At 42.0% G+C, this 18,531-nt stretch overlaps 1 protein-coding gene across 2 annotated transcripts in view; it reads left to right on the top strand.

Annotated features, from left to right (window-relative positions):
• LOC119657969 (centriolin) overlaps window positions 1-18,531 on the top strand; it is a 154,973-nt gene that overhangs the window by 81,637 nt on the left and 54,805 nt on the right. For both annotated transcript variants that reach the window (XM_038065179.1, XM_038065180.1), the window contains exon 4: window positions 9,622-9,677. In XM_038065179.1, coding sequence (XP_037921107.1) covers window positions 9,668-9,677 — 10 coding nt within the window. In that variant the 5' untranslated portion in view covers window positions 9,622-9,667. The remainder of the gene's footprint in view (window positions 1-9,621; window positions 9,678-18,531) is intronic.

Genomic DNA, 18,531 nt, shown 5'->3' with positions numbered 1-18,531 from the left:
TCCTCGTTGTCGTTACTTGCGTGCATTCAATTTTCTAAATACTTAACAATCCTCATTCAATTATGGTCCCGCACAATGTTGTGATAATCGCTCTCAAGATGCCGGAAAGATTGGAAAAGGTCTGAGTGAGTGACGGTTTTCCCTTGGTCACGTGTACGAGCAGAACACCAAACGAGGTGAAAATGTCATTTGGTTGTAATGTGCGATTAATTTGTAAGATAATTACTCCTTTGTGATAGCATCAGTTCGTTATGTGATGGACATGTTTATGTTGTTTTGCTGACTGCCTACCTTTGATGAATGTCTCACTTTCACGTCATCATCGAGATGCCTTTCATATGTGGCTATGATGGAAAGATTTGATTAAGACGTTTAGAAATGAGCTGGAGATAATATTAAACCATACAAAGATAAAGAGTATCTTCTGTTCTCCCAGGTTGAAAGTGGTTAATGGGTGGTGCATAATGCATAAATGAATTGCATCAGATGAGCGGATTTTTTAATAACAATAATAATCGTTGGCGCAACAATCCATATTGGATCAGTGCCTTGAAGTGTGTTAGAGCACTTCATTCAAGACCGCAACGGTACACTACAGTACACTGTAGGAGGTAATGTGGTCAGCATTGCGCTCGCCCGAGATTATTACCTTGATTTGACTCAGGTACTCATTTACAGTGAGGTATCCGACGTCAAATCACGATGCAAATCCCACTGCCACCAGTGGAATTTGAACCGCGACTTTCCGTTACGGAAGTAGGATGATGGGCACTTTGAACCCGTAAACAATAAACTCCTTGATTTTCTGAAACCCCTGCGCTCCTACTCTACTGTTCTACGCAAAGTGCTCTTGAGGCGACCCACTCGTCGGTCGGCTATATTGGGAGAATGCCGCGACTTCTTAAAATGTGACCTATCCACTGCCACTTCCGTCTTCCGATCACAAAACGTACGGGAGCCATGCCTGTGCACAAGCCAAGTTCTTCGTTTGTAATAATATCAGGCCAATGTACCACCACTGATATGACGCAGACAAGTGTTGACGAAGACGTGGAGCCTTCGAGTAACAGTGGGAGTCACTTTGCATGTGCTACTTCCATATAGTAACACAGAAAGGACATTAGCACGGAACAGCCTCAACTTGATATTGGTGTTTCGATAACTGCATTTCCAGATTTTAGGTAAGGCAGCGAAAGCGAATCTTGCTCTGTTAATGCATCGGGCAACATCCAGTTCGTTGCCCTCGTCGAGAGAAACCACGCTTTCTAGATATACAAACTGAACCATGCCTTCGGCGCAGTACCCATTAATGCAGATAGGGAGATTGCGCTGATTCGTCATAGAGAGAATCTTGGCTATCTCCAGTCCAACTCTACCTCTCTCCTTCCAAATCCAAAACTATTTGGCCAAGGTTCATGTCCCGGTGAGAGCAAACAGATGTCATCACCGTAGTCGAGATGTTTTAAGAAAGATGTTATCGTCCATTGAATTCCTCCACGTTCTCCGAACAAGACAGCATGAAGAACGCCACTAATAACAAGAAAAAATAATATATGTGACAGGATGCAACTCTGGCGAATCCGGGGCGGAAACAAGTCTACTCTTTCTCGATCAGGCATTCAAGATGTTCTGTGATGCATTCCAGGATTATTTCAGCCATTATCTTTGCAAAGGCACGGAGCACGCAGATACCTCTCCAATTAAAGTGAATTGAAGTCAGACTTTGGTAAATTTAGAAATTAGCCAATGGTATTTGATCCAGGCCTCGGATAAAAGTAGAATCCTCGGAATATCCTCCGGTGCTGCTAGACGGTCTTTACAAAACACTTGGAATCATCCCAATTGAACCGATTCGCCTATTCCAAAAAAAGCGTACCTTCAGTGTTAGAGAAGTTTAAGATGTTTAAGCAAATGAGGAGATTCTTTGAACTCTTGATTATCTACGGCAGGGAACCAATCAGTTGTTGGCCTTCTTCCCATGATACACGAAGGTGAACCTGACAGAAATAGAGCAAGTTACACCGAAGAACACAGTTGATGGCGGAACTAGAGTAATAAGGGGAATTACCACCTCTGGAAGTAAAGTTCACCAACACGCACGCTACCTACGAAAGTATGATTTAGCAGTGGCCCATTTACTGAATTGGGATACGATAAAGGCGGTTTATTGTAGGTTCGAACAAGAGATACGAGCAGAAGAGTATCGAAGTGTTGACCATACACTCGAATATAAACGCAAAATTAATCCCATGGTTCAAGAAAGTAAATACGATAATCTGCAGTAGCAACTGCGCCAAATGAAGCTCCACCTTAGATCACTGGAGGATAAGAAAACCATAACAGAAAAATGCGGAATCTATATGGGGCTATGTGGGATACGAATACAGCTAAGTATGTAGAAAACACCTCGCTCTTCCGGGGCAGATTTTAGTTCTACCACACGTTATAAAGCGGCAAGGGAAGAAACTAGGAGCTATATTTTAAAGACCCACATTTAGAAAGTATTCAAGCGAAAAATATGAAAAAAAGGAAATATGACAGTAGCGACCCATATGCTTCCATTCCCATATGTGTTACAAAAAAATTTATAATAGTACGTTGCTATGTTTTAGCAAATTTGCTGCAATGTTCCTTTAGTTCATCATAGAACTCAATTACTATAATATTGGCATATTATAGACACCATACTTGAAAAGTTTGGTGGAAATCGCATTGTTAGCAACAAAATTATAATAGGTCTAAGTAGTCTCTTTCATATAGAATCATTGTTCTGTTAAAACATAAAATATCAGTATCACATTGAAGTGAATAGTCTGACATACGCAATGAATAAGTGGAACCATCCTGCACCTAATAATTCCAAATTGAAAAATTTACTAAATCTTCCATACCTGCAGCCCCAAAATTTCGGTTTCCGATTTGTTTTTCAACCCAGTTATCGAGAGGAGACGGGGAGGCATATGGGGGGAAGAGAAGCGCTCCCCTCTCTAACCCAGTTGAATAATTGCGGTGGCCACCCCTGTCAAAATGTTATGACGCCTCAAAGTGGGGCTATTTTGATCTCATAATGGCGGGGTTTAATTTTCGTTCTATTTCCGGAACAATTAGGAAGGATATGGAGGGAAGATCAGTAGGTTTTTTCATTCTAACCCCATTGGAAAAACCCGACAGTCACATTCTCCCCCCTTAGAAGATTAAAACCCCTAAGGAGGGGGGGGGCGTGATATTTTAATAATATGGCGAAATTTAGTTTGCCAACCTTGACCTCAGGAGTGAACGAAGTGGGGGAAGTATGGTGGCGGAGACGATCACCATATCTCCCTTTAAAAATAAATTCGCCCCAAAGAATTGCCACTATTTGAAAGGGAGATTTCTCCCCCTGCATACCACCACGTGTTTTCATCCGAGTTTAAGAGATGAGACCATCTCTTTTTTCTCTTTATATCTTCCGCACCCCATCGGGAGGAGGGTTTGTAAATTTAACCTTTACCAAAAATAAAAACCTTTTACGCTTTCAGAATAATCTTTACTTTTCCTTTTTGAGTAATTTGAAAAAGAGTCGTATAATGCTGCTAATCTTGCCAAATTTTTTGGTTGGTTACACAAAACAAACCGTTAAATCAACAAACTATGAAATTGAATATCTTTTAAAGGTGAGTGCACTAGTTTTCTTTCCAATTTATTCAAGCACAACGGTGCCAAGCCCAGCACATTCACTTATCACAAATTACATCTACTGTACCCAGGCTGTTGCACCTAGGCCAGTCATAGTTAATATAATTAGCAAATTCTGAAGATACAACAAAGCATACCAAATTAGTGGCGGCCAAAACGATTGGAAGAATGCCCATCGAAGAAAGAACAATCAAGGCGTTGTGGCTCACTCCAGCGGAACAACCCATCTCCTCTCAAGGAAAAGAATTCTGCTGTGTTCTCATCATCCCACAATAACCCCTAATTATGGCTCGCAACCGTGATTCCGTTTTAATCAGAACTGAAACAACTCATCTAATTTCCATACAAATGTCAAACAGATGGAAACTAATCCGTTGCCGAAGAATATGCACCTCAGGATCAGATTTGAATTAATAAAATAATAAAGCTGAAAACGTGCGCATGATACGGAAAAATGAAGGTAAAAATTGAATCAGAATCGAAATACAAGTAGAATGCCCGAGACAATGATTCGAAACAGCTTTGTGTGCTTAATGGATGAATTTCAAGATTTCAAGAGATTCAAGATACAAGATACAAGATCGTGTGCGCTATTTCGTTCTTGAGCTATTCTTCTACGCTCCAGCGACTTTTCACGGAAAAAATGCAGACGGTGACCATAATACTCCCCGTTCTCGCTCTGAAGTCGATGTTCAGCTGCTTCTAGAATGTCTTCCCCAAGTGGAGCTGGGCAGATACCACCTTTGTTGATAACTATGCCGGTGTCTTGAATAAAACTATTTAGCGACAAACGATGCCGGAAGACGTCGAACTGTTACTTGGAATGTTATTGTTCACCGGAGAACCTCCGGCAGGTTGTATGTTGGTTTGTTTGTTCGCTCGGGCTAACCTTGCTATTCGCGGCCAATGTGAGAATATGTAACACACGGTACCATTGTTAAATGGCATGATTAGGAGCCGTTTGAGGAGAATGATGCATGAATTGGTTGTGAAAAGAGGAAATTATCTTTTAATTGGTAATATGTTAACATTTTTTTTGCTGCTACTTCAACCACTTTATGCTGGTAATTTGAATTTGTAATGCCAAAGGTAAAGTGGGATTACATAACTGTTCTGGAGAACTAGGAAAAGATGGCATTTTGATTGAAGTGGTTGCGAATTTATTACCTTTTGTTAAAGATACGGTTAACTTTAGATGGCAAATTAATATTACTTCAGCCTTGATGACAAGCTCTGTTAATAGAAGTAAAATTTGTCAATTTGGTATGGTTACCATCAACCCCTATGTGAGGCAAAGTGCGTCAAAGTACCACAGCTGTAGAGAAAAAATCCAGACTCGGGGTGAAATCCATGTGGCCCGCCTTACTTTCTCTTTTCTCTCATTGAAATTTCATTTCCGGGCCCTTGAATTTTTTTTGGAGTCTGGGGTGAATCCCCTTCCATATTCTTTAGTCAAACCTGCCCTGGAAGATTCCCCGAGGTTCTCGCACTCTTCCCCCCTTTTTCTACTCCAAGTAGCCCTGGGGCGACTCTCTAACTTGATAAATTAGTGAAAGTTTTTGCGTCACCCTGAATAATGAACGTAAGGAAAACAAAGAAATAGAACCAACAATCATCATCATTACCTTCCACCTCTGACTTTAAAATTGAATCTTGTGTTGCCTTGATCGAGAGAAAATTTTTTGATCAGTCACTGAGCTAAACCTTTCCTAAATTCATTCTTAAATCATAAAATAATAATAATATAGTCTATAATGACATGAAGCACAATACTGAAAAGTTTGGTGGTAATGGTTCCACTGTTAACGAAGTTATAATTGGTCGAATGTATATTTTCCGCGTAAATATATTGCACCCTGAGACATCATCTGTAAAATACTTTAAAAATAGGAAAAAAGCCTTGACAATAGTTGAGATATCGCGCGAGGTTACTAAATGGAGAGAAAAAAGGAGAATATTAGCAAAGCGAAAGAAGTCAGCTCTAAAGATCTTCTCAAATCTCTCAAATCTCATGATTAACTTGCATCAGGCAACGATGACGCGTAACCGCAATTGATATGGGATATGGGAATCACATTCATTCTGCGAATTTCAACAGCAATTTTTTCAAATGGAAAGAAAAACCTCTCAAAATAGTAACCCTCAGAAAACTCACTTCATGGAGAGCAAAGGCGAAGCGAGCTCGAAAAAATCTCCTACAGAATGCAGAGAGGGTTGCCGAGTTGAACGGCGAAAGTTTTCGAGGGAGCACGTTCTCTGTGGCGTTTGAACCTGATATACCCCTTATTGATACGGACACACTAAAAGTCACCCAGATCACCCCATAGGTGACGAAAGCATGCGTTGCCACTATACCTAGAAGGCGACTGTTCCCCAGTAGCCAACCCAACTACGAAGAAGTAACAAGTTTACGAGCCACATGTTTCCGGGAAAAAAAGCATAATTTCCGCCTAATTTTCACACCGGTCGTGAATTTTCTTTCTATTGCTCTGGTAGGTGCTATAAAGTTGCAAACATTGATGATGAGTAATAAAACTGTAAACTTCTCAAAAGGTCCAAGGGCGGACAGTAGATGGGAACACACAGCTCTCGCTATACCGTAAAACCTGAAAAATTGGTATCAGGCGTGACTGCCAGAAATTCTGAACTGGGATATATTAATAATCATCCTCTTTCCGCTGAACTGCTAAATGGAGGAACGTGTTCACCTCCTTCACCAGTATCAGTAGAAATATTGAACGCGCTTCATTACCAAAAGGTTAAAACCTCACACTCACCGACCCGTCAATGGTTGAGGTAGATACAATTAAGGAGGATTATTACCGCCTCCATCAAACTAGAAGAGATACAAGCTGCAAGCACAAGCGAAAGAAATCGTTTCGCTATCTATAAATTGCACGAAACTTGACTGACTTGAGCGCATGCACAATCTTCCTCGAGACGATTTTCAAGGAGCAGCCTTCAGAGTATGATCGATGCATACTTACAATTTTCCATAAACACACCTTCACACCACACTCCGGCAAACTGGGAGAGCCCCCGCTCATATTGCATTAATTGAGGCCCACAAGGCAATGGCTGAATCCTGGCAATCCCTCTCAAACCGAAATCTTCCGTCAAGTGGTAAATCAGCTGAACAAAATAAGGACAAAGCGAAGTTCCTGGTCCAAGTCTCAAAACGGCAACTACAATGGAAATCTCTACAAGTATACCAGGTATGACAATGAAAATCCCTCTGCAGCATTAGTGCTGATACCGGAAGAAAGCAATCATGCAAGTGGTCCAATGTACAGAAGCGAGGAGACTGGCTACGTCGTTCCTAATTCACTAGTCGGGAAAAACCGGTGGAAGAGGAGGGAGGTAGAAGGGCAACGTGTTTTAGGCGCAGATTTTTTTAAATATTGCTGTTCATTTATAATTTTGATGGGCTTTGATGGTCCAAACGTCGCCACTATCCCCACTGAAGAATTCCACGACTTTCCTTAGAGAGTCAGTTGCATGATACTTGTCAAATCTATGACAATTCCTGCGAACTCCAACTGTTAGTAGAGCAAAGAAGAAGTATAGAAGCCCTCTCTGAGCTTAAACAAGTTTTTTCAAAGACTCAACAACAATTGGCCATTGCCACAATGCTCAACTAGCAACTCAAAGGCGGAGTTCTCGCAATTCATAACAGCTTCTCGGAGAGTGAAGTGGAAGCTGTTTTCGAGTAAGGTAATTATTGCCTTATAGTGAGTAAGACCGACAAGTTAGCCATCAGTTCGCGGAGAACAGCAACTGCATGTCTGGCCTTCCTTGCGACCTTTTGTGTCTGCGTCAAGACAAAATCTACCCTGTCACTTGAATACCATACTCGAACGTTTTCTACTTTGCTACTAGGTTTGTTTTAATTTGCAACTTTAATTCTTACGGTATATGCTTTTTTGTTAATAGGGACATTTTGTTTTTTTTTTATTGCCCTGGGAGCAGCGTGACCGAAGCGGTTCGCAGTTGTTAAGTGCTCCTATATAAATCGTAGAATACAACATGACTACGAATTATATTGAGCGCGAATCCGCCAATTCTATTGACCAAAGCTTGGCCAGAGCTGAAAATATTTTTTTGAGAATTGTGGGGTCCTAAGTCCACATCAACTTGATGCCAGACCGGACCAAATGGGGAGCAACTTACTCCCTATTTTTTTGGTACACGGACCCCTCGTTTAGGGCTTAGTACCCAAACTTTAAAAAAATGTCAGGCAATGACGGCTTTATGGTTTTTTACCAGGGCAGAGGCAAATTGTCAGACGCTGCCACACCTCTATCCCGGGAGCAGCGTGACCGAAGTGGCTCGCAGATGTTAAGTGCTTCGGCATCAAGTTGATGCGGACTTAGGACCCCACAATTCTCAAAAAAATATTTTCAGCTCTGGCCAAGTCATGTTGTGTTCTACGAATTATATAAAGGAGCACTTAACATCTGCGGACCGCTTCGATCACGCTGCTTCCAGGGCAGAGGTGAGGCATATCCGACGCTATATATCCGGCGCTCTCTGGTATTTCCGCAGCGTTGATCTTCATAAAGGCTTAGAGACCAGCACAACAGTGGAGGGAACTGAGTGTTCCATTAATAAACACTTAGCCAGAGTCACCCCAATGTAATAGCTAAGAGAATTTCGTCTCACCGAAAATTCAAGCGGCTGAATAGGGTCGATCCCTTGGAGCTCATAAAAGTATCTGGAACATCAGTTTGAAAATTATTTTTGCATTTTTGGTCCTTTGCCAAAATCTCTTGTTCTGCCGTATTGTCTTTCTTTCCTTTTTGTAGCTTCTATCCCATCGAAACTTTTTAGTATTCCTTCCAAAGTATGGTCGCTGACAACATATAAAGAACTGTTGATGTCCCTCTGTGCACTCAGCGATGTTCGCCCTCACCCGGTGAAGGTGATAAAGATAGAAAATAAGCCAATTACTTACACATACAAACTCAGAGATGTTTTCACCTCGCCAAGCTACGACGAATGGCTTGGTATATATTTCCATGGATGGAGTACCAAAACCAAAAAAAATTGTCGTAGCTAAGCCATAGATGGGAAACTACGGTCAGACTCCAACTCGCTGCAAATAGAGAAGTTCATTTAGATAGTCTTGATCTATTGCGATACACAGACCAACAGGATACACCCATACATCTTCGTGGAACTCATGGTCAACATGTCATTTATTTGGTTCAGTTCGCTCTGTCAGAAAAGTAACACTAACCTTGAGGAGGACTTTAATGACATATAACACACAGATTTTAAGCACCCTCGTACTACCATTGGCAGTTCTACGTTATAGTCGCAAGGCTTCATTTATGTTTTAGGTATAACTGGCAGGTTCAAAAGCTGACCCGAGACGGTCCCTATAAAAAATCTCACAGGTGAGACATCATTCTATACAATATGGATTCGGAGTCTTCTGAACACTTCTGAAGAACTTTTGAGAGCAGATATACTAAGTACGCTGATACGGCCTGGGCATCACTGTCACAGGAAGATTTTGTCCCTAAGGACATGCTCTCAAGTTTTTCTGAGAGTTTATTGAATCAAGAAACGTTGGAATCACGACAGGAGACCATCCAGAATCGCCGCACCAGTAACCAGAACGGGTGATGCTGAAAAGAGTAGGAGCGCCTGCATCCTCCATCATTGTTAAAAATGAGTGAATAGTTATTCGTATAATATTCTCCTTAAATAGCCCAGATTTGTTTGTTTAAAAAAAATATTTCACTTGCTTAAGTGACCTTGTATTTCAAAACTTCCTGGTTCATCTCCTGGACTCCCTTATAGAGCTGGTATTGATTATGACATCTCTTAAACTTAATTGTAAATAGGAATATACCTAGGAATTATTTCAAAAGTCCTTTATTACAAAATTTAATGGTAAGTCCACAAATAGCATTCATTCAATCTTTCTTTACATTCCAGGAATTTCGGAAATTATGGATGCAGTCCTCTGAAGCTATCAAAGTGAATGCAAGAAGGTAGGTGGAAATGCAGTTCTACAGTTCTGCACTATATTTAGTTAATCGTGAGATAGGACTGAATGACCTACTGATTACTTAGTACAATGAGAAGGTGAAAAAGCATTTAACTCCTTAGCGATAGTTGATATTCAGCCTCAGCTTCACAATTTGCCGGGACAATGCTCATTGTCTGAAAATCAATCTAACTTGCGAGGGTGTAACCAAAGCTCTATCGATCGTGATCAACAAGCCCTAATTCTGTTTTTTCAACATCCGCCCTTTTCGCTCGCCTACGCGCGGATCTAATCCGCTTTTAATTACGTAATTCAACCTTCTTCCATTATTGAAGCATCCAAAACAATTAACATCAAATTTTCGTATCAATCAAGTGGGAAAGAAAGACAACAACCCAATAAATGATCAACCCATCGATAAAGCCCCAAATAGTGAGTTCCTCAACGACTGCATATGATGCCAATGGGGACGAGTGGCGTCTTTCTAATTTTCAAATTCACTCTTCCTTGGATGGCATTTTACATAATCAGATTTTTTCCCATTTATATCGCGTTGCACTTGTGATCCACCGATCACGATCATACCAATATTAAGGAAGTTTCGGTCTTCAATTGGGCGACCAAGTGATTTTCTTGAAATTCAAATTAGCTGGGAGAGTGACGCAACCCTCGCCTTTGGCTGACGGCTCTTGAGCGATGTCGAGGAGGAGGTTGGCTAAATTAATCCCGTCTGTCGCCGCTCGCTCGAAGATTGATTATTATCTAAGATCGAATGTTCGATGACGACCAAATGGATGTTGTTTGTCATTGTTACTTGTTGTTTATGGGACGAACGAATTTTGTATATTTGTGCCGTGAATAGTCGGACTCCTGCGTGGGATCATTATTTTGCTATTATTTTTTTTAATACATTTTGGATCATAATTGATGGTCTATTACGAATTTCAGATGATTATGCATGGGGAATGATGACAAAAGCTAAAAGAAAAACCCATCATAATCGAAAGTTAAAATTATGAGCTTCCGGTCAATCTGGCGGATTAGGCCCACATTCTGATTGTCAAATTGGCTCTGCCGCCTTTTTAAGGTTTTGTGTGAAACAAAACCTTATTAGAATCGAGACGGTGTCTGTCTGTCCGTCTGTCCGTCTGTCTGTCTGTCTGTCTGTCTGTCTGTCACACCCGATTTATTCGGAAACGACTAAACCGATTGTCACGAAAATTGGTGAGAGTATGTAATCTGGTGATCCCTTTACATGCAATAAGTGGCGCCATCTTGTGTTAAGTTTGACGGGGGCTCCCCATACATGTGAATGGAGGGTGCAAAAATTTTTTTCACAGAATGTAGCCATGTGGGATATCAAATGAAAGGTCTCAATTAGTACTTTCCGAAACTGGTTCCATATTTGATATTGGGTGAAACATAGGGGAGTGAGGGCTCAAAATATGACCCCAGAAAAGTGTAACAGGTCTCGTTCTCAGAACCTATCCAACCGAAAAATCTGAAAAAAATCACAGTGGTGCATCTCTATGAAATCTAGGCCTCAAAATATATCCGGTTCCGATATCTGCACAAATAAAGTTAATAATAGTATAGTTCCACATTTTAGAAATTTACCCGGCACCCCCCTTATGTTCATCCCAGAAGTACAAAATTTGGCATGCGTGTAATGAAGGACATAGTGCACAGTTTGGTCAAGTTTGAAGAAAATCCAACTATTATTAACAAAGTTATAGGGGGTGAAACTTTACCATTTTTTGTGAATTTCGTGCACTCTACAACCTGCATGACGTCATCATCACATATCAATTCGTCAATACCACAACGAAATGAGTTCTTATGAATTGGGTCGCAGAGAATTATTTTGTTTTAGTTTTTTAGTTATTTGTCAGCCAGACATGTGTGTGGATGTAGGTATATAATATATGCGTCCTAATGAACTTTGGGGGTAGTGCCTAATTCAAATAGATATAAGAAGGTAATCGGAAATATGGGAACTATCAATTTATATACGTGCATATACGTGTACAGTATTCGGTAATAGGCAGTTTGTTTGTTTAGGGTGAGCGTGATATCTATGGCTGTAATATGTACGTATGTCTCGTAGTTTGGAAAAATATGAAGGATTATGTTGGATTTGTAGCTATATACGGACAGAAAAATGTGCGATGAAGTTTCTCACATAAGATGAACACAAAACCTTTATACCCGAAGCGCGAGCTTCCGGTATTCCGACTTGTTTGTGATTGAAGATGATTAAGAACTGAATTATGACTTAAATATTTACACGGGTAAGATGACTACCTTTTACCTAGCATTTTTTGCCGCCATTTGGAAGTGAATATCGAAATTATCCACAAGGCCACAATGACCGGTAGCCCGTCTACAGCTACAACAAGAAACGCCAAATATTTCGAATTTTCCTTCACTCGCACAGAAAGATATTCTCAAAATCTTGATCAACATTATATTAAGCGCCTATAATTTACCGAATCTCCCTCATGCACTTGAACAAATCTCTCAGAAAGTTATCGAATTACGAATGGCGTCTCTCGAAAATTGAGGTGCTTCAATTAGTTGGTTTTTGTGCTCTCACTAGTAATCTGCCTAAGCCCTTAGTAAAAATAGTCCGATTCAGAAATTCATTCAAACAGAGACAATTCTCTTACCAAGGAGTCTGAATGCTGGAGACTGATTTACCTTACAACCGATAGCGTCTTCCAATTTTTGAAACCTAACACCAAATGCATGTTCCAATTCCAGGTTGAAATTCCCGGGTCTCTGTCTACCCAAATTTTATTGTTGTGGCATGGTTTCTTCTAGGCCTATGCTCCGCCCAGACCACCGTAAAACTGTCCGCATTTGCACGCGTCTGGCCTAAAAACACTCACGATCGGTTTTTGTTATAGGAGCCCCAAGCCTTTCTTGACTTTGCGCAGGTAGTGAGGCTTCCCTATCTGAAGTAGCGTGAATAGGGAGCTGAATACCGACTGCGCCTTCCGAAGCGCTGCCAATTGTACAGCCCCACCTGGTAACTCTACCTGACCGCTCATTTCTTTCTGTGTTCCTGTGACTAGGAACCCGCCTAGACTATTCAGTGCGTAGTTACATTGCCCCACCAGTCTGAAATATATGGTCACGCAATACAAAACCTTAATGGCCGCTTTGCTCTGTCGATCAGAATTACCTTGGGGCTTGGACCATGCCCCAACCATTGACAGGCCTCCAATATCGCCATTACTTTCGCCCCAAATACACTGCCGACTCCTGGAAGACGGTGCAACTCCTCATATGTATCCTAACAATCACCTGGATCGACCCCACAGATCATCTTCAATCCGTCAGTGAAGAATATTGTATCATATCCTTGCAGCACGTTACTGGTCCTCCGTTCTGCCCTGGTGGGAAAGCCCACAGAAAAGTCCCTCTTGAAGGTTGATTTGCGCATCGCGTTGGCGATGTCTGGAGTTCCCGAGGTACTTTACCTAATATGTAGGATGACAGCAGTGTACACTAGATCATATTTAATATGGAAGTTCAGGAGGAGGAAGTGCAACGGTAAATTTGACGGGCAGGACGGCAGTGCCCAAATACCACTTGCATACGCTGTTCTTTGAATCCTATTAAGCTTCGCTCTATTGTCCTTCTTGCTCAGAGCATACTTCCATACGGTAGCACCGTATGTTAGGATGGGATGAATCCCTGCTGTCTATATCCAGAAAATCATCCTCACCCGAGGAAAGTGCCAATTTTTGTCCAGCCACGGAAGGTTAAATTCGGGTACCCTTGATCTGGTGGAAAATAGTACCAGTTCCGGTTTGTTTGGATTTATGCTGAGCCCGCATCTTGCAGCCAGTAAGCACATCTTTTCCAACACGCCCTCCTTAATTTCACTCAGAGAGAGAAACATCCCTAAGACCAATATCACCAAGTTGTCGGCATACGCTCCCTTCTTCAATCCACTCCTATCCCATCTGTGGAATTTCTTCCATCACTATCAACTAGAGTAGTAGAAAGATGGCGTCAACCTGGAGCGTCTTTCTGCTGGCAGTTCTGGTCAAGTGGGTATCTCCCAAACCAGATTAGATTAGATCTCCAATCTTATTTTGGTGAGAGTCTCCTTGGTGTGTTTGGTATAACTAAGATGCAACTAACACTCAATCTAATTATCTTGTGAAGAGCGGTTTCTGTGGATTTGCCTTTGGAATAGGTTTGCTGAGGTTTGTTTATAGCCCAACTGCTTTTTTCCTCGGTAATTACCTATTTTGTAATCTGATATGACTGTGGTTATATAGCCTACAAGCGAGGTTTAGACTCACAGTTCTGTGTGTGGACTATCAGCTCCAGGTTCTCATCGGAAGATTTCGTTCATGAGCCTCACCTTTAGTAAAGGATGGACTCCTATGTTCCTTGACCCGAATCTTACTGAACAGGCTCGTTGAAACATTCAATGTTCTAAGAATAACTCAGGCAGGATTACTTCCTGAGAGTCTTGATGGCTGGCTTGCGCCTATTCAGGTACTCCTTGTATAGCTACCAGTATTAGTGGCGGTAGCAGATGTTGAGGATCTCCCTGGTCGGCTTCCTGAAGTTGGACAGTTGGTAGTTCTGCCACGATGGAAATTTCCTTTTGCTGCCTTTCATAGTCCGCGAGACTTTGAAGGTGGTTTCATTCACCTTTTCTAAGAACCCTACTTTTGACCCCAGTTCATCTGTCGCCAGTCATTCCTCTTGGAGTCTCTGAAAGGGTAGGAGATTTCTACTTCTTTCTTTTTCTTCAGTCTTTGTCCCGTTCACAAGCGGGGTCGGCTGGGTAAGAGTAGGATATCTCTACAGTGAGGACAAACTGAAAAGTATACAACCGTGATCTGAAAACGATCTCTGGCCAGACACACTCCTGTTCCTCACCTTGAAAGTTCCATTGGCGGTTAGTAAGCCGTTATCAAGAACCTCCTCCCCCTCCTCTGTCACAATTCTCCGAGCCGGGAAAATAGAAGGCTGCATACCGATAAATTTGTGTAAATAATAACATCAAAGAGAAACTCCCGTCTTTCGTTGATTTCCGAGCTGTCTCCAAGGGTATGTCTCGCATTGGCATCGCAACCTATCAACAGCTTGGCCTTTTCGCTTTCAAATACCCGAACAAACCGTTCTCAGAGATCACCTTGACATTGAGATCGAACATCACGTTCTTAATATCAAATTAAATTAATTAATCTCCGGAGCTACGTGTTGTAGCTCACATAGAGTCTCCTTCTTATCTACATCGAAAACAACTGTTGATGAGTAGTACCACACAGTTGTGATAACATACTTAATAGGTGTCGCGGTAGAAGTCAGCAACAGTCTAACACCAGATTCACATCTTTTACCACTTGGTTGTCAGAGTACAGATGCACAATGGCGCAAGAGAAAGGGGAGTATTTCTCAGGGTCCCACTATCTCATTTCGCTTCGACCCAGAATGGCCAGCTTATATCGCTGGGATACTGGCTTCATTTGGAGAAAGCAAGCCTAGGTGCAACATGACTGAAGCGGTTCGCAGATGTAAAACGCTCCTTTATATAATTCGCCATACTTTAGGCCGAAGCTTGGGCAGAGTAATATATCTTGTTTAAAATTGATTGCTAAGCCCAGAACGAATAGCAGCGCTGGAAGCCCATTCGACAATCCTCTGAATCCTGGGAATCTAGGTGTGGTCTAAATAGAAAGGATTCCTTCATGTGTAAACGGTCTTATTCTAACCTTCATTTTAAATTGAGGAAATGCCGTCTATGTTTGAATCGGTTTCAGTTAAGGCATGTGTATGTGCGTGTTGAGGCGGGGGGAGAGGCAAAGCTTCTGAGCACTCAGACTTTAGTGGTTCATTGTATTGATTCCCCGTCTAACGGAATATACTGAATTCGTTAATGTATCGCAGGATTTTCGCTAAGGGATGTGATGCTACCCGCTGTAGTTGGAGCACATCAGCATCAAAAATCTGATGTCTGATACGTCCATAGGTGGGGCACTCCGAGGATTCCGCTTCCTCATTACAGGATGGGCACGTATTATCTTGGATAATTCCCATTGTGAACATATGCCCAGCAGTGAATTATGGCCAGTCAGAATGCCCACAATACGTCTGCAAGTCTTCCTGCTTTTCGATAGGAATAACTTTACAATATGTTTGTTTGGTTCTGACAGGAAAAGTTTGGTCTGTCTAGCAGCATTAAGGCTTCGCCACCTGGTAATATGGGAAGCTTGTTCCCAGCTTTTGATAGCAACATCAGCCAATGTTATTAACACCCCAAATTACTGGTTCCGGTCCCAATTTCGCAGTGTCCCAATTCCCCTTGCAACACCCTTCGTGTTGAAAGGTTTGCAGAAACCCCCAATTCACTTCTTCCCACTTCTGAGACCTGTTCTTCTGGGTGATATACTTCCAAGAGAGTCTGTATAGACTCGACTGTGGAGTTGGTCCAAATACCACCCGGTTTTCTAAGAGGGTCTAACTTGGCCGACTCATCCTTATTAAGGACTCTGCACAGCCTGGAAGTCTCCCTTCATTTTCTAGTTCCTCACAGTATGCTCTAAAAGAGTCACGTTTTGAACGTTTCACGAGCCTCTTATATTCACGCTGCGAGTTCCGGAAGTTTAGCCAGTCTTCATCTTTATTGCTTTTGCAAGCACAATTTAGAACTGGTCTAGTTGATTTCCGGAGTCCCTGCAGTTCTCGGTCCTACCATGGTACCATTTTACCACGTTAGCCTTGGGAAATAGGACAAGCCTCTTCAAAGCACTCTAAAATTGTGCGGTTCCGAGTTTTCAATTGATCTTCTATCGCCAAAGGAGTCCTTAGTCGCCTCGGGAGTTCAACTTTATCGCGAAGAAATTTATTGAACTTCATCTAATCCGTTTTCCTAGGATCCCATCTTTGTATTATAAGGTATTCGCCTGCAATAGTCGGACTAAATTCTAAGTAACGGTGATCTGAGAGTGAGATTTCATCTAGCGCTTCACAATTTCTAATCAACTCGAATAACTTTTAAGTGCAGATTTTTAGATCAATTGCTTCTTCTTGGCTCCACGAACGTAGGGCCACACTCTATGTTCGTGGTCATCAGTCCAGCTTAAGTGATAAAATCAAACAACTTCTCTCCTTTAGGATTGCATTTACTACTGCTCAAACAAATATGCTGAGCGTTCGCATCACAACCTATTAATAGTTCAAGGCCACTTTATTCTGCATACACTATCAGATCCTTTAGTTCTTGCGTCGGCGAAGGGCAGAAAGAATCATATAGTAAGTAAGCAGAGGTAAGTATGATGCTTCTCCTGGTATTGTAAGTTGAGCGCAATAAGGTCCTCAGAACAGAATTGTCTCAGCATGGTTGACTCTAACAATTTTAGCATCAGAACGCAGGTCTTCAGTCTCGAGGATCTTTCATCGAAAAAGATCCTAGTCTCCTTGACTGGTCCAATACCACAGATTCGGTTGAAAGGATTCTATGGCTCTTGAACCAGAAACATATAAGGACAGTCCTGCAACTTTGCCAGCTTTGCCGCCAGTAGATAGGAAGAAGCTTTGGCATGCTGCTGTCTGTAGCCATAAGTGCAGTCTAATATAAAAGCCGCCGCTAACTGAAAAGTCTGCTGCGTTCAGTGTGGATCTCACCGGGGTTATAAGCTTGTCCTCACCTTCCACCGAAAGTTCCGCATTCTTGCGTCCGATTTCTCTGGATATCGCCACACTTGGTGGTGTAGCAACGTACATGACCTCATTCCCAAGAAACTTTGCCTTCTTTCGCAGTGCCTTCCATTGTCGTCGGCTAGAAGCCCCCCCAGATTCACGGAGTCCGGGTTGCATGACTCTGTTCTCACATACCGGCGTTAGACCAGTTGCCTGCACATTACCAGCTGCCCTTTCTTCCGGTTTTCCTGGTACAGGCGGAGGAGAAGGTTCTGACAGGCAAGCCTGAAGTCCCTTCTTCTTTGCGCCTAAAGTTTCCTTCTGTCGAGGCTTACTTTCCCATATTTTAGAAAAGTTAGCCAACAGCGTTACCGGCAGGCCGGCACTAGTGAGATTTCCAGTTCCTCTCATTAAGGGAGTTGCTGCACTATCCTTTTTGGCTGACCGCGACGTAGACGGCGGGTGTAGGTTTTCCACTGAAGTGGAGAGCCTACCTTCCACAGATTTGTCCGTGGAGGAACATGAATAAGGTGAGGTCTCCTTCGCTACGACCTGATTTCTCAAAGTCGCGGGTGGATTCGAAGTCTGTGACTTCTTACTACTTGGAGAGTTACAATCCTTTGTTTCCATCTTCATGTATTTTTGGGCACCCTTAGTATAGTAGTAAAACACCACAAGCCCTCCCCCCCATCACCACAAGGTGGGGTACCAGAGGGAGAAGTTAAGACATTTTCTAGCTAAATTTCTGTAAGTCAGAGCAATAGATACTTTCCCCGAATACAATTACAGCTAAAAAATTTGCCGGATATATTATGGTACTACACATTTACCACTTGCGCCATTAGCGTGAATAGGCTCATTCCAAACCATGGAGTAAAAAGGCATTCTTTTCCGAAGCTCAAACTCCATAGCGACAACAGCACTTAAGAACAAACAAAAAACATCACTTCCTGCAACTTTGCGCACTTTCAACGTGCCTTTCACTTTTGCCTCTGCACCAGTCATTGTTCAAGTTCAGCATCACAACAATGAAATCTAATCCCATAACGTAAATTACGGGTGATAAATATCTATTCGCTTGATATCATCACGAAACTCGAGTTCTTGTTTTATATTTTGCCAGTGGCTCACCTAAATTCCTTACAACTTTCTCCATTCATCTATTGAACTTTATCACCCTCGCAACT

This window comes from Hermetia illucens, chromosome 5 (genome assembly GCF_905115235.1).
Source record: "Hermetia illucens chromosome 5, iHerIll2.2.curated.20191125, whole genome shotgun sequence".
NCBI classification, from domain to species: Eukaryota; Metazoa; Arthropoda; class Insecta; order Diptera; family Stratiomyidae; genus Hermetia; species Hermetia illucens.
This window is presented reverse-complemented; position numbering and strand designations above follow the sequence as displayed.